The 17051-nt window shown below is 46.7% G+C and overlaps 1 protein-coding gene across 3 annotated transcripts in view; it reads right to left on the bottom strand.

The window, feature by feature from the left end:
• Positions 1 to 17051, bottom strand: part of MAST3 (microtubule associated serine/threonine kinase 3) — a 103630-nt gene that overhangs the window by 8177 nt on the left and 78402 nt on the right. For all 3 annotated transcript variants that reach the window (XM_081935140.1, XM_081935139.1, XM_081935141.1), the window contains 10 exons: positions 16300 to 16401; positions 15329 to 15451; positions 14316 to 14425; positions 12524 to 12678; positions 11248 to 11483; positions 8567 to 8761; positions 6540 to 6766; positions 4035 to 4157; positions 3223 to 3359; positions 464 to 645 (listed from right to left, as the gene is read on the bottom strand). In XM_081935140.1, the coding sequence (XP_081791266.1) occupies positions 464 to 645; positions 3223 to 3359; positions 4035 to 4157; positions 6540 to 6766; positions 8567 to 8761; positions 11248 to 11483; positions 12524 to 12678; positions 14316 to 14425; positions 15329 to 15451; positions 16300 to 16401 (1590 nt within the window). The remainder of the gene's footprint in view (positions 1 to 463; positions 646 to 3222; positions 3360 to 4034; positions 4158 to 6539; positions 6767 to 8566; positions 8762 to 11247; positions 11484 to 12523; positions 12679 to 14315; positions 14426 to 15328; positions 15452 to 16299; positions 16402 to 17051) is intronic.

The following is a 17051-nucleotide window of genomic DNA, read 5'->3' as shown; positions in this document are numbered from 1 at the left end:
TAGCAGTAGAAATAGACTCAACTGTAGTGGTAAATCAAGGATTGCCCTGGTGGATTTTTTTACATAAAGGATAATGTGTTCAGTTTGAGTGGAAATGCAAATAAGCCAGGTGGTCTGCATAATAGAACTTATAATTTTAGGGAAAAATAATAGCAATAACACTTGAGACTTATATACCGCATCATCGTTCTTTACAGCCCTCTCTAAGCGGTTTACAAATGTCAACTTATTGCCCCCAACAATCTGGGTCTTCACTTTACCGACCTCGGAAGGATAGAAGGCTGACTCAACCTTGAGCCTGGTGAGAATCAAACTGCTGGCAATCAGCAGAGTTAGCCTGCCACACTGCATTCTAACCACTGCGCCACCACGGCTCTTACAACTTTTACTCATCCCAACAGACGTAGCTGATGAAGAAGTCTAGGTGAGAAAAGGACTTTGTGAGAGATTCACAAGCTCCTACCTGGCACAAAATCCGGGACAGGGCTGCGGCAAGAAGCGGTAGATCCAGGAGAGGAGCTGTGTGTTGGGGATCCAGGAAGGCTCTCGCTGGATGAGAGAGAATGATGGAGCCCAGAGGAAAAACTGCGGCTGGTGTGCAGAACGGAAGTTTGCTTTGAGATCTTCTTGAATAGGGATTTCCGTCTAGGAAGGAGTGGGAGGAGGAGGAAGGGAGAAGGACACTTGCTAAGGGTTCCAACATCTGAAGAACTAGGCTGAGACTTACCAGAACGATTGTTGATTTGAGCTTTGATTTATCAGCTGCGTCTCGATGTAGACTTCAAATCATTGCCCTGTCCTACTCAGCCAGTTTTAGCATCAACAGATAAAACATCACTGAAGCAAGAACATAAGTGGAGGAAGAATGTCTTGTGGTGAGGGTATATATATTTATTCTGTTTTAAAAGATTGGAGCTCTGAGGGTTACAGAGGTGTGGCTGAGTCACTGCAGCTGACTCGATGGATAAGAGGCTTGTGAGATTTTACATGCAGTGGCACCTTGGCACTCAACTGCTTTGAAACTCCTTGAATTTGGCACTCAATGCATTTTGACATGAACATTTTGTCTTGCTGCTCATTGTTTGTTTGGTACACAACACACAAGCTAGAACTTGTCACTATCAGTTGCCTCATGACTCAGTACATTATTTCTGAAAAAATTGTTTGGTACTCATTTTTCGTACCTCCCGGAATCAATTAACAACAAGTACCGAGGTACTACTGTATTTATTTTCAGTATATTTAGGAAAATGCTGACAATCTCTTCAAAAATCAACATTTTGCTGCCAAGTTTCAGGACAGGTTTAGAAGGCTTTAGGGGGCTCCCAGAAAAAGAGGGACAAGGATGTTCAGGTAACCTGTAGAACATGTACAGGTAGAAGAAGAGGTTGGTCAACTCACAAACCATGAAAGACCTTCCTTACCGGATTAAAATGATGACCACATTCTGCTCCAACAACAGATAGGCGTGTAGATGAATGAATGATAGATAGATAGATAGATAGATAGATAGATAGATAGATAGATAGATAATGGATGGATGGATAGATAAAGGATGGATGGATAGATAAAGGATGGATGAATAGGTAGGTAGGTAGATGATAGATAGATCAGTGTTTTTCAACCACTGTTCCGCGGCACACTAGTGTGCCGCGAGATGTTGCCTGGTGTGCCGTGGGAAAATCTTGAATCTTGAAGGGAAGAGGGAAGAGGGAAGCCACCGGGGAAACTACGAATCCCAGCATGCCGCGGCCTCCCCCCCCCAGCCTGCCTGGCCGTCTTGGCACAGGGGAGCGATCCAGCAGCAGCGGGGAGAGGGGGGTGTCAGGGCGGCGGGAGGGGCAGGGAGGGACCGCGGCCAAGCGCCTTCGCCTTCTCGCCCGGGCTAGAGGCTTGCGGGGCTGACGACGGGAGGCGGGATCCGGAGGCTGGGCTGCCACCACCGCGGGGGCTGCTGCGGACAGAGCTCCGGTAAGCCGAAGCAGGCCCGCAACCACGCCTGAGGACGCCTTCGCTGTGGGCTGGAGCGCCCCGCGGGGGCTGGGGGCGGCGCTGCTCCGTGGCGGTGGAGGGAGCCAGCGGCGGTCAAGCGGCCCGGAGCCCCCGCCGGAGCTGGGCGGCCGATAAGCAGGTGAGCCCAGCGCCAGGCAAACCGCACCACCACCCCACGCACCCAGGTAACTGTCCCTGCCCCCCCCTGTTTTGTCAGTCTCGGGGAAGGTGGAGGGAGCAGCAGTCGCGGAACCGAGAAGGTCCCACAACCCACCAGCAGTCTCGGGAGCGCGCCTCTGCGGGGTTGGCGCCGCGCAAACCTAAAGCCTCTTTCTTCTGCAGCCGGGGCGGGGAGGCCCTCGGCTGGGCAAAGGGCAAACGGAGGAGGAAGCCGATTCTTTTGTAGGGACCGCAGCGCCGGGAGCAACGCCTTTCCCTGCACCTTCAGAAGATTCCCGGGGCAAAGAGTTGGCTGGGAGGATGCGCCCCGAAGAGCCCGGACCGCCCCCCAGGCAGGGCTGAGAAGCGGGGTTTTGGCTTGAGCTGTTGCTAACCTCTAAGCCCAAGTATGAGTGGGGATCAAAAGAAAGCAAAGATGGTTATATATAGTCAATATAGGCACAGAGTTAAATTTTTAAACATTAATAGATAGATAGATAGATAGATAGATAGATAGATAGATAGATAGATAGATAGATGATAGATAGATAGATAGATGATAGATAGATAATGGATGGATGGGTAGGTAGGTAGGTGGGTGGGTAGGTAGGTAGGTAGATGACAGATAGATAGATAATGGATGGATGGATGGATAGATAGATAAAGGATGGATGACTAGGTAGGTAGGTAGATGATGATGATAGATAGATAGATAGATAGATAGATGATAGATAGATAGATAGATAGATAGATAGATAGATAGATAGATAGATAGATAGATAGATAGATAGATAGATACAGAATAGAATAACAGAGTTGGAAGGGACTTTGGAGGTCTTCTAAGCAGGTCAACCCCATGCTTAGGCAGGAAACCCTATTCCATTTCAAACAAATGGATATTCAATCTCTTCTTAAAAACTTCCAGTGTTGGAGCATTCACAACTTCTGGAGGCAAGTTGCTCCACTCATCCAAAGCACCATGCCTCACCCAATTCCAAGCTCGTCTTAGTTACCTTCCTCAATTCAACACCAATTAACTATTAACTTTGTTGCCTGATGCCAGCTACCTACTTGTTCTGGCTGTCCCGTTTGTGATTCTTCTTACACCGACGGGCCATCCGTGTCTTGGAACTATTCTTGCGAGCAGGGCCCACTCGGATGCTAGTGTTCTCCAGGGCAGTTGTCCTCAGGGACACCTTGTTTCCACTCTGCAAGAGGGACACAATGGAGAGCTGTCAGACTCTCCCAAAAGGCCATACGTGATATGCCCCACCATTCACAGAAATGCTGCAGACACTTATGGAGAGAATACATTCACATTACAGGTAATCCTCCAATCACAACCATTTGTTTAGCAACTGTCTGAATTACAGCAGAACTGAAAAAGGGACTTTTACAATTGGTCCTCGCACCTTTGACTGTTGCAGCATGTGTCCGGACACATGATCAAAATTTGGGCACTATTTATGATGGTTGCAGGATCATGGAGTCTTGTGGTTGCCATTTGCAACCTTCTCAGCCAACATTCGACAAGCAAAATCAACGGGGGAAGCCAGATTCTCTTAATGACCATATCATTCACTTAACTGCAGTTATTCGCTTAACAACTGTGGCAAACAATGTCATAAAATCAGGTGCAGCTCAGTTAATAACCGCTTTGCTTAGCAAATTCTAGTCCCAATTGCAGTTGTAAGTTGGGGTCTACCCAGTGGTGGGTTTCAAATCCCGTTCCAACCGGTACGGTTGGAATGGGCCCGGCGGCGGCCTCATGGACCGCCTGCAACCCACCACTGGGTCTACCTGTTTTGGATTAAGCAGAATAAAGGTGCTTGCTTGTTATTTCTGGAACTCAATTGGTCTTATTTCTGGCTGAAGATACATACCTTCAGCAAAAGTTCTACGACATCCATGTGAACCAAACCCAGGACCGACTCCCCGTTCACATGAGTGATGAGATCTCCTGCTCGGAGTCCTGCATCATGAGCCGGGCTCCCATCCTCCACATTCTATGACAGAAATGAACAGATAGATCATCGTCCCTGAAAAGGCTTCTGACTTATGTTTGCAAATATATTTCCTTATACAGGAAGATGGAGAATTAAGTATGCAAGTAGCTTTCTCTTTCACAGACTTCTCCAGTCACTCTCCCTTTCACTTCATTTGCTCCCAAACCAGCAGAAAAGACGAGCACCCAGTAAAACCCACGTTTCAGAATTCCAGCTTGGAAATAAAGTGAATTTGGGATTCTGACCCAGTGCACAACCCATGACTGTTCAGCTACTGCTTTGATGTCTTTGATTGTCATTGTTGAAATTTTATTATTCTCTGGTAAACCACTTTAGAAATTTCAGGGAGTGGGGAGATTTGAATTTTTTAAACATGTCTGTCTGTTATGGGTGAGATTATAGCCTAGGATCAAAGGTTCTGCTGTTGCTGTATGTTAAAGCCAGGTTCATAAGCATATTGAGACCTTAGCTTTTGCCAGAAGCCTGAGTTGTAACACATACTATACTTCTTCAGATCCTCAAAGAGAAAGTGAACCTACAGAGGTTCAGCACAAGTAAGGTAAAGGTAAATGCTCCCCTTGCACATATGTGCTAGTTGCTACTGACTCTAGGGGGGCGGTGCTCATCTCCTTTTCAAAGCTGAAGAGCCAGCGCTGTCCGAAGACATCTCCGTGATCATCTGGCCAGCATGACTAAACACCGAAGGCGCATGGAACGCTGTTACCTTCCCACCAAAGGTGGTCCTTATTTTTCCACTTACATTTTTCACGTGCTTTTGAATTGCTAGGTTGGCAGAAGCTGGGACAAGTAATGGGAGCTTACTTCGTTATGCAGCGCTAGGGATCCGAACCGCCAAACTGCCAACCTTTCTGATCGACAAGCTCAATGTCTTAGCCCCTGACACTACAGGCCTGACACCCTGAGCCACCTCATCCCTGACAGCACAAGTAGAAGTACCCTAAGATGGAATCCATAGGGCCCGGGTGATTTTTAAGTATTTGGTTGCTGGTTTTCTGTTAGGATCGAGCTGGAATCTTTCTCTTTCAACCTGTTTTTCATATCCACTTGGTAGAATGTCTGGCCTTGTTTTTGGAAAGGCGCTGAACCCCGTTAGGAGTTAAGTGTCTCTGCTGTTTCTGTTTTCAGTTATCCTTTTGTTAACAATTACCTGGCTAGCAATTTATGACTGCATTTAGAAAACCTGCCAAACATCCATCAAAAAAACCAAAAACCCTCATTCCTGATTTTCCTCCAAAGTGTTCTTTTTCAACAAAGTGATTTAGGGAGCAAAAGATGCTTCCTGGTGATTATTAGGAGCATTTAATCCTTGCACATCTATTGCAAATCATCTACACATCTGCCAAAGTGACAACCCCATTTTGCTTGCTGTTGAATTAAAGGATTTCAGTCCCAAAAATGGGGAATGACATTTTCTATCTGAAGCTCTTAAGGTCAGTTACAGTAGAGCTCTAAACTGGAAGCTGAATTATGTGGCTACAAGCCCCCTGCCCCCCCCCGCTTTTTTTTAAAAAAAATTCTATGATTCTTAACAAATCATACAAAGCAAAGTTCTTTTCGGTTATTAATAAAAACTCAATGGCTGGATTCATGCCTTATTGTAAGCTGAAGAGCTATAGTCATTCCCCTTTACAAGCATAGCACTTTATCAGGGGTGTCCAAACTTGGGAACTTTAAGACTTGTGGACTTCAACTCCCAGAATTCCCCAGGCTGGCTGGGGAATTCTGGGAGTTGAAGTCCACAAGTCTTAAAGTTCCCAAGTTTGGACACCCCTGCACTTTATGGTTTAGCTTTTGGCTGCTTTCTCCCACATTATTAACCATTGTTACTGTAACTTTGATTAAACAAATTTTAGCATGGCTGGCTGGGGAATTCTGGGAGTTGAAGTCCACAAGTCTTGAAGTTCCCAAGTTTGGACACCCCTGCACTTTATGGTTTAGCTTATGGCTGCTTTCTCCCACATTATTAACCATTGTTACTGTAACTTTGATTAAACAAATTTTAGCATGGCTGGCTGGGGAATTCTGGGAGTTGAAGTCCACAAGTCTTAAAGTTCCCAAGTTTGGACACCCCTGCACTTTATGGTTTAGCTTATGGCTGCTTTCTCCCACATTATTAACCATTGTTACTGTAACTTTGATTAAACAAATTTTAGGGGCTTAATCCACATATAAAGCTAGGCTAGGATGAGGCATTCCTGAATGCCTACCCTGTATCTTAGTGTCATCTCTAAACCATGCCTACATTGTGATTTTAAACAGTCCTGAACCAGGTAATCCTAACTAGCTTTTCTATGTCCCCCCCATTTTTTTTCCCCATCACCTTCAATCAACCCGAAAGAAAAGTGTGTGGTTTTGGCTTACCCAAACCATGTGGTGCACAGTGTAAACATCGCTGTCTCCCATGTAGACACGGATGGCCCTCAGTGAGAAGCCATACTTCTTCCCGGAGCTGTAGATGACAATGGGAGGCCGCAAGCTGGAGCCACCAAGCATGGAGTCCCGACTTGGGGAAGAATCACGGGATGAAGGATTGGAAGAGAGGGAGCGGGGTGAGATGGGGCTTCTGAGAACAGCCCCACTAAAGTCATCTGTTAAAAATTAAAAATAAAAAAAGGAAGAGGGAAGCACAATGATAAGGGTGAGATAACTAAAGTACAATATTACCAATCTCCAATGGAAAAGAATCCAAGCAAGCAGATAATGGGAGACTTTCTCTTTTTTTCCCCTTTCTCACAGCATTTCTGTATCACCAATAACATCCAAAAGAAGGGGGGAGAAACCCCCCAAAACAAACCCTCCCCCATAACAACTCAAAGTCTGAAAACAATCCATTATGGGTAGTCCTTGATTTACGACCACAACTGAGCCTAAAATTTCCATTGTGAAGCAAGAGAGCTGTTAAGTCAATTTTGCCCCATTTTACGACCTTTCTTGCCACCATTGTTAAGTGGATCACTGCAGTTGTTAAGTTAGTAACAGGACTGGTAAGTGAATCTGGCTTCCCCATTGGCTCTGGTCTCAGGTCATACGATCCTAAATAAACGCCAGTTGCCAAGCTTGATCAGGCAACCATGGCGAATGCTGCAACAGTCATTAAGTGTGAAAAGCAGTCATAAGTCACTTATTACAGTGCCATTCCAACTTTGAATGGTCACTAAATGAATGGTTGTACGTTGAGGACTAAGTGTATTGTCTTCATATTAGACAACTTCAAAATGCAAAAAAACCACCCAGGAATTCCTAGTAGCCAAACAGCCTTTGACCCACAGAAGAAAACAGTGCATGTTCTGTCTCCTAAGATCTCAGCAGCTAAAATCCTCTAGCCCAGCCGTCACCAACTGTGGAACCACAAGAAAATTTTGGTGGTCCGCAGAAAAATTATTTGCATTTTTTATATTGCAGTAAATCAGGGGTCCTCAAACTACAGCCGATGGGCTGGATACGTGCAATGAATGTTTGTGTTACTGCAGAGAGTCTCCCCCTTTGGGGTCTTTATGTGCGGTTGGAGGGCGGCAGAAATTCCGACTTGGGGTCTGCTTCAGCCTCCTGGTGCAGGGCTTTGGGCGAAGGCTGGAGGGAAACGCCACTGGTGGCAAAGAGCCGGAGGGCCTTGTTTCAGTGGGACTGTATCATGGCCTGGAACTGGCCGACCATCTCAGCCCGCTGAGCCTCTACTCCTGCAGGTCTTTCTTCCGCTTGGAAAGCCTATGCTCGTTGTCCTCAGTGAGGTGCTTCTGCTGAGCCTCCTTCTCGGTCAGATCCAATTTGAACTGAGCCAGCTGTTTTGCCAACTCTTTCTCATGGTGGCCGCTTAGCTCCAGCAATTGCTTCCTGTTGGGGTCCTAAGGAGACCAGGCGGGCAAGTGAGGTGGGGCGGGGAGGGAAGGGTCGAGTAGAGGCTGGCGAGGCGCTCTTCCACGTCATTGACATCGAGTTAGCCACACCCACCCAGTCACATGACCACATAGCCGCGGCCACCCAGCCAGTCATTAGGCAGATCATATTAGTGGTCCGCGGGATTTAAAATTATAAATGTAGTGGTCCCTGAGGTCCGAAAGATTGGTGACCCCTGCTTTAGCCACTCTTCACTGAACAAAAAATACAATAAATAATTATGATTTCTCCCTATCCAGGTACTCTTTCTAATGGTACTTTTTAAAAAGGACTTTTTTTAAAAATAAAAGGAAGTTGCACAAAAGGCTCTCCAGCCAATCTCGCCCCATTCCTTGGTTGCGTTTACAAGCTCCTATTAGGTGTTAAGACTCTTAAAGGACTCCTAAAATATCTGGAACTCAGTGCGACCACAGTGGTGTTTTTGGCCCTGTTTTATCCACTTCTGCACTGCTACTTGTGCTGGGAACAGACCAGGAATTATTTGTCCCACTGACCTGAATTGATGATAAGCGATAATGCAGAAACTGAAGCTGACTTTGGCACTCTGCCACTGGAAGATGCCGGCTGCTTCCCTGCAGAATCCTTGTGGGGCCGATAACTGCCCTCGCGGTCCAGACCTCTTGAGGTAGAGCTCTTAGTACCTGTGCTGTTGCTCCTCAAACGGACACAGTTCAAGCTGGCCAGGTCAGCTAGAAGGAAAAGAAGGGGACCTTTAGCAGCCTGTAGCTTAGAAGGTCGGAAGTTCAGCGGTTCAAATCCCCAGTGCAGCAAGTGGGGGGAGCTCAGGGGGGGTCATGTGCAGGCGTGCCGCACCCATAATGCAATGCGCGACCCCCCCATTTTTACATGCTTTTTTTGCCCTCCCCAGGCTCCAGAGGCTTTATAGGAGCCTGGGGAGGGCGAAAAGAGCCTCCCCCGCCCCCCCGGAGGCTTCAGGGACTGTCCGGACGGTCCCTGAAGCCTTCGGAGCGCTCAAAAGGATCCTCTGAGAAAACCGGAAGTGACTTCCAGGTTGCTCAGAGTGTCATTTTAAGCGCTCCGAAGGCGTCAGGGAAGCCTCCGGATGGTCCCTGAAGGTGGTTTTAAGCGCTCTGAAGGCATCAGGGAAGCCTCTCCGGACGGTCCCTGAAGCCTCTCCGGACGGTCCCTGAAGCCTCCAGAGGCCCTCTCGGAGGGCGGGGAGGCTCTTTTCGCCCTCCCCAGGCTCCTATAAAGGCTCTGGAGCAAACAGGGCAGCACCTCGCGTGCCCTGACAAATGGCTCCGCGTGCCACCTGTGGCACGCGTGCCATAGGTTCGCCATCACTGCCCTAGTGCCACGTAACCGAGTGAGCTCCCGTTACTTGTCCCAGATTCTGCCAACCTAGCAGTTCGAAAGCACATAACAATGCTAGCAGAAAAAAAAAAGGAATCACCTTTGGTGGGAAGGTAACAGCATTCCGTGTGCTTAGGCATTTAGTCATGCCAGCCACATGACCACGGAGATGTCTTTGGACAGCACGGGTTCTTCAGCTTTGAAACGGAGATGAGAACCGCCCTTTAGAGTCGGAAACGACTAGCACATATGTGCGAGGAGAACCTTTACCTTTACTTTAACTTTGGGATAGGATATTTGAATTCGGAAGGTCCCAAGACCCTTCCTGTCATTTCCATGTGATGTTGGAGAAGATCCGTCTGAAACCTTTTAGAGCCACTACCGGTCACTGTAAATCAGTGTTTCTCAATCTTGGCAACTTTAAGTTGCATGGATTTCAGCACCCAGAATTCCCTAGCCACATGCTTGCTGGAGAATTCTGGGAGTTGAAGTCCATGACTTCTAAAGTTGCCAAGATTGAGAAACATTGCTGTAGACAACTGCAAGTTTGATGGACCAAATGTCTGAGTTTGTATCTGGGTTAACCTAGCATGCTAAATCCTAACCCAAAATTCACCCAACACAATTCCTGTGTTCACATCACAGACCATTCTCAAGCCAACAAATATGTATGTAATGCCTGATTCTCCTCAAAATCCCAGTTTAGTATTCAAGAAAGTTGGGTTGCTTGGCATTCAGTATGTTGTGGGAACCAGGCATTGTGTTAAGCCATCAGAATGGTGGGGTTTCTGTTTATTTGTCTAGATTAAGAATGTTATGTAATAATGGAAATTATATTTGGTTAATTCAAGTTGATGGTTTAATAGGTTGTGGGAACCCTGCTGTTATAAGGCAGAATCCTGCATTTTCACATATTTAACCTGGTTCTCTACTTCCTCTCTTATTTCCATTGATATTTGGGGCTCTCATTCTTTGCAAAGGGTCACTAGTCTTAAATTAAATTAATTAAAAAGCGAAATCAAGTAATCAAATAGAAAGCTCATGTTCAGAAGCAGTCTATCCCCACACATACTAGTTGTGGAAGATAAAGAACCAGTTTATGAAACTCTAGTGCAGTGTTTCTCAATCTTGGCAACTTGAAGATGTCTGGACTTCAACTCCCAAAATTCCCCAGCCAGCATTCGCTGGCTGGGGAATTCTGGGAGTTCAAGTCCAGACATCTTCAAGTTGCCAAGATTGAGAAACACTGCTCTAGTGGTTAAGGCATCAGGCTAGAACAGGGGTCGGCAACCTTAAACACCTTAAAGAGCCACAAAGGTCCTAACCGAAAGCCCCCATTCAATTCTGGAGCCGACCGGAAGTCCAGTTCCCCCACCATAGAGTTTGCTCCTAGCAGTGTCCTTTTTCCTCTACCTGTCCAAAACAAAAGCCCTAATCCTATCAATTGTGGAGCCGACCGGCGACAGGGAGCCGCAACAGAGGGATGAAAGAGCCACATGGGCTGCAGAGCTGCGGGTTGCTGACCCCTGGGCTAGAAAGTTGGACACTATGATTTCAAGTCCCTCCTTAGCCATGAAAGCCAGCTGGGTGATTTTGGACCAGTCACTCTCTCTCAGCCCAACTCATCTCACAGGGTAGTTCATGTGAGGAAAATCGAAGGAAGCAGGTGTATTGGATGTGTTTGCCACCTTGAGTTATTTGTAAAAATAATAAGCCCAGGATACAGATATAAATAAACAAACAAGACAGGCCTGCTTGCATCATTATTGGCTGTCCCCAAATGAAGGAGATTAGACCAAACTTGGCAAATGTTGCTACCATTGTTGGCTTCAGATAGTATCCGGGGAGATCCTGCTCTCACCTGCCAGTGCTGAGCCCTTGCTGGGTGTCCTTGGTGCTGCCATCTCAGAATCCCCAACGACAAACTTGGGGCGCTCCTTTTTGGCTGTCCCCCGGCAGGGGCTCTCATCCTCAGAGGACAAGGCAAACCTGGGCATCGCTTCTAGGCTGCAGGTGCTGCTCAGGATGGCAGGGCTGCGGCTGAATTCTTGACGGAAGGAATGGACGGTGGAGCCACAGGAGGTCCAGGCACGAAGTCTGCATGAGAGAGAGAAAAGAATGGAGGACATCTGCAGGAAGAACTTGGAAGATTTCCTTGCAAAGCAAACATATCCCCAGTATGGAGGATGGTCCATTACTTTTTTTTTCTGTTGTGGCCAGCAGAGCTGGCAGCAGATTCGGACAGTGAGGAGGTTGGGGAGGAACATGGGCCAGTTTTGGCATCTAGGGAAGGCTCCGATGAGGCTCTATGTCAGAGGCAAAGAGGGGGCCAGAGCCATATGCCAGTTATCAGCTGCCTTCAGACTCAGACATCAGTGAGGCAGACAAACAGCTGGAGCCTGTTCCAAGTGTGCGCATGCACAAAGTTGCCAGACAAAGGGAACAGCTAAAGAACAGGGGTCAACTTGGGAGTAAGGCCAAAGGTGGACGATGAATGGCCCCTCCCAGAGGAAATAAAAGAAGAGCGAAAGGGGAGTGGAGTTTGCAGGAGACCATTAGTTTGTTTAATTGGTTGGTGACTCTCCAAGACTCCTTGCCAAGTTTTGGAGATATCGGCCTGTCAGCTCTCCAAGACAGATAAGGCCTGTGACTGTAAATCCTCTCTTGAAAGACATTGCTGGATGTGAATGAGCAGAATTCACAGTCAATTAATAAAAGGCGGTTTTGTCGGGACAAGGAGTTTGCTTCGTGCTCTTGGGCAGCCTAGGTCAGAACATTTTCCAGTTTGTTTATTAATCAAAATTTATATTATCAAACTGTCCCTCTCTATCTGAGATAGTAACTCATTCAAGATAATTCAGCAAAGTTGGAAGACTTGAATATGTCTCTTCCCAGTCCTGCACTCTAACTACTATAGCACACGGCATTCATGGATGTCTACAAACACTGCAAGATGAACCATGAACAGAGTAACAAGGTCAGAACACGCTTCCCTCCTTTGCCTCTTCTGGTGCCAAAACTGAACTTGCCCTTTGGAGTGTTAAGGAAAGCAAAGAAACTCAGGAACCTCCCTAAGATGGGCAAAGTCCTTGCACCGCTTCATTTCGAAAAGGCCAGGTGTGATTCTATCTGCTCACCTGGTCTCAGTCTTAGCTAACCGGCTCTTGTCCTCATCTCCAGAGCTGTGATCTCCCCTCTCGGCCCGGTCTTCTTTGTCCTCACCATGGCCCTGCTCAGACGATGTGAAACCGAGGGTGGAGGAGTTAGCCAGATATTCACAGCTGCTGTAAACCTGGGAAGTAGGGAAGAGAGGAGGAAGGAAAATCAGTTGGATGCAGGACAAACTTATTTTATATTTAGAAGAAAACCTCTTATACGACCACCTCTTACAGTATTAGACAACAGAGTATCAACAGTAGAGACCTTCAGGTTTCTAGGTTCTGTCATATCTCAAGACTTAAAATTGACACCTAACATCAAAAATGTCATCAAAAAAGCACAGCAAAAATGTTCTTTCTGCGCCAACTCAGAAAGTGTTCAAGGAGCTGCTGATTCAGAGGAATTATTGAGGCTGCCATCTGCACCTCCATAACTGTCTGATTTGGCTCTGCAACCAAACAAGACAAACACAGACTTCAAGGGATAATTAGAACTGCCAAAACAACAACAACAACAACAACAACAACAACAACAACAACACCCATTTGCTACCTATCTGCCTTCCATTGAGGACCTGTATAATGCACGTGTCAAAAAGAGGGCTGTGAAAATATCTACAGAACCTTCACAAACTGGACATAAATTGTTTCAACTTCTACCCTCAAAACTACGATATAGGGCACTGCACACCTAGACAATTAGACACAAGGACAGTTTTTCCCCGAATGCCATCACTCTGCTATACAACTAATTCCCACATAAATTTGCTAACACATAATTCTCACAAACAATTTACTAAGACTGTATTACTATTATTCTTCTCTTCTAGACAATTAGACACAAGGACAGTTTTTCCCCGAATGCCATCACTCTGCTATACAACTAATTCCCACATAAATTTGCTAACACATAATTCTCACAAACAATTTACTAAGACTGTATTACTATTTTTCTTCTCTTCCTTCCTAGTAGCTGTCTCTTCCCACTTATGACTATAACCATGTTGCTTGTATCTTTCAATGTATATTGTTTTATTTGTTTACTAGTACGATTTGATAGCTTATCAGAAACCTTGACTATCACTGTTGTATCTTTTTATTCTTGATGAATGTATTTTATTCTCCTTATGTACACTGAGAGCATTTGCACCAAAGACAAATTCCTTGTGTGTCCAATCACACTTGGCCAATAAAGAATTCTATTCTTGTTACATAGCCAGCAACTGTGGACTGGAGGCTAGAACATATGAAGAACGATTGCAGGAATTGGGTATATCTAGTTTAATGGAAAGAGCGACTAAGGGTGATAGGATAGCAGTCTTCAAATATTTAAGGGGTTTCCACAAAGAAGAGGGGGTCAATCTATTATCCAAAGCACTTGAAGGCAGGATAAGGAACAATGGATGGAAACCCATCAAGGAGAGAATCAACCTAGAACTAAGGATAAATTTCCTGACAGAATAATTAATCAGTGGAACAATTTGCCTCTAGAAGTTGTAAATGCAGCAACACTGGACGTTTTAAAAAGAAATCGGACAATCATTTGTCTCAAATGGTATAAGGTTTCCTGCTTGAGCAGGGGGTTGGATTAGAAGACCTCTAGAAGGTCCCATCCAACTTTGTTATTCTGGGCTTAAGAATAGTTTTGCAATCAATGAGAATATCACCCCAAACCTCTTCCTTCTCTGTACAGTTCAAGTGGCCCCCATGTTCACCAACAACAAACCCAGAAATTTTCTAGCAAGCTTCCCCAAAGGAGTCCCTTCCCAACCTTGCTGAAACGATGGGAGCAGGAAGAAAACTGACGAATCTCCGCACAGGATTCCTCATCCTGGGTTTTCTCATCATCAGAGCCCAAATGCCGGTAGCGCTCTGAGCGAGCTGGAGGAAAGAGAAAGTTGAAGAAAAGGAACTCAAATCTTTACCAAATTTGCCCTGTTTAGGAGCTGCTATAGGAAGGGGTGGGCTGCTACAGGTTCGGCCGGGTTTGGGAGAACCCGTAGCTAACGCTATGGCTGGTTGGGAGAACCTCCAAATCCCACCCCTGGCTGGCCCCGCCCACCCCTTCCCTCCCAGGAGTCTCCAAGCAGCCCGTTTTGGATGCGAGGTAAGTGCAGGGTCTGCACGGAGGCTCGGGGAGAGGAAAAAAATGGGCCTCCTGGAAGGCCTCTGGAGCTTGGTGTTGTATTCCCTGTTTTCCTCGACCTACGACCGGGGATTCCCTTACTATCAGCTAGCAACAGCCAAGCCACGTCTTAGCCAATTAGACGCGGCCTGGTTGTAGGCGGGCTGTTCCTGCCTTCCAATTGGTTCCCTTGCTTGACAGCTCTTGTATAAATAGCTGTCAAGCAGGGGGACGCTTGCTTCTCTCCTGTACTGTTACTTTACTGTTCGTTCCAATAAAATAGTTGAACTTTACCTCAGCTGTGTCCAGCCTCGTCCTTCGCCCACCATTCAGCACTTGGGGCAGGCGAAAACGGGCAGAGAACCTGTTGCTGAAATGTTTGAAGCCCGCCCCTGTGTGTGGTGGCCTTCTTACCCAGAATCCTCCTGCTAGCTAACCAGGCAGCAAACCTCTAGTTATGCTATTTGTAAAATTATGGGAACGGCAAACTAGAGGGCACCAAGTTGTAGAAGACTGCTATAAGCCATGAAACAGTCCCAAGGGCATCCCAATCCTTCAGGATACCTCTAAGGGGCCCTTCTGGGATTCAGGGTTGCAACTCTGCCATCCAAGCAATGCAGCCCTCCCCATCCTTTCTCTCTTCATCTGGGAAGCCTTACTGTCAAAGTAACTGGTGTCATCTTCGGCCTCCAGCTGGGGGATAAACTCAGCTTTTTGCCTCAGCAGCCCATTCCAATCCAGATGGTAGAAGAAGGGATGGTGCTTCACCTCGTGAGCGCCTCCTAGAGGTTGAGATGGGAAAGAAGGGATCCAAGGTCCTGAGAGCTGATCACTCAGGAGAGCCACAACATCTCAACTTGTACCACAGCTTTAAGTACAGGTAGTCCTTGGCTTGCGACCACAAACGGAACCAGAATTTTTATTGCTAAGGAAGAGGGTTGTTCATTGAGTCATGCCCAATTTTACAACCTTTTTTTTGCCCTGGTTGCTAAGTGAATCACTGCAATTGTTAAATGAATCATGCAGTTGTTAAGCGAATCCAGTTTCCTTCATAGACTTTGCTTGTTGGAAGCCAGCGAGAAAGGTTGCAAATAGGGATCACATGATACCGAGAGGCTACAACCATCACAACTGGTTGGTTATAATGCACCTAAATTTTGATCACGCGACTGTAGGAATCAGTGGTGGGTTCCTCTCCCCGTCGCTACTGGTAAGCTGTGTGCGGGGCCGGGCATCCTGGTCATGCATGTGCGCTGCGCACGCATGCGCACTCCACCGCCCCTGCTGCTCGTTGGACACCCAGCTGCTCATTGGAGGTTGCGCAGGTGCCGCACACGGTGCGCGCATGCACCATTGACCCGGTTGCTTTAAAAACAGGTATGGAACGCAGGCGGGCGGGCGGGCCAAACGAGCCACCGTACCAGCACGGTGGCCGCTGCTCCCGGCTACTACTGATACGCCCTTACTGGGCTGTATTGGCCGGAACCCACCACTGGTAGGAATGCTGCAATTGTTCAAAGTATGAGGACTGGTCAGTGCCGTTCTAACTTCAAGCGGTTGCTAAATGATTTGCATCATTTGAGCCAATGACTACCGGTCAGGACTACTTGTACTGATGCTGTTGTGATACCTGTGCCCAGCCGCTCCAGAGGGCATTGACGCAGGAGTTGTGTGATCAAATCTTGGGCATCAGCAGGAAGAGCTTCATCCCCCTCAGGCCAAATGATTTCATCTGAAATTAAGGAAGTAAAACCAAGGCAGTTTTGGAGGGTGCTGCTTGAAAGTTTCACTACCTCAAAACTTTTCGAAAACTTTGACAGAACAAGGAAATGGGACAGAGCTATTAGAGAAATTCAAGGAAGAAAAAGAAAAGTGTCTCAAATTATTTTTTATCGTGTGGCCTGAATGGAATTTCCATGCATAGAGGCAGAAAGATCAACATCACTCCTGTTTGGACAACCTTAATTTTTCTCATCTCAGAATTTAGATTATTTTGGGGGGGGTGATGGGGAGAGCGGTGCTTTTTTGGTAGATGTAAGGTTGGAAGAACATAAGGATGCTCTTCTTAACTCACAGATCGTCCCTGCGACCTATCCGCTCACACAGAGAGGGGCTCCTCCTGGTGCCGTCTGCTAGTCAATGCCAGCGGGCGACACCTAGGAGTAGATCCTTCTCTGTGATGGGCCCAACCCTCTGGAATGACCTCCCCCCAGACATTCGAACTATCACCAACCTCCGTTCCTTCCGGCAAAAGTTAAAGACTCACCTGTTTCAATCAGCTGGCCTGGCACTTTCTTAGTTTTACCTCCCAGGGATTTATTTTATTTTAGGGTTTGGGGTTTTAATTGTGATGTTTTAAGATTAGAATTATTTATTTCTTAG

Source organism: Natrix helvetica (genome assembly GCF_964273705.1).
Source record: "Natrix helvetica genome assembly, chromosome: 1".
Lineage (NCBI taxonomy): Eukaryota > Metazoa > Chordata > Lepidosauria > Squamata > Natricidae > Natrix > Natrix helvetica.
The sequence above is the reverse complement of the archived record's forward strand: the minus strand, read 5'-3'. Positions and strand labels throughout refer to the sequence as shown.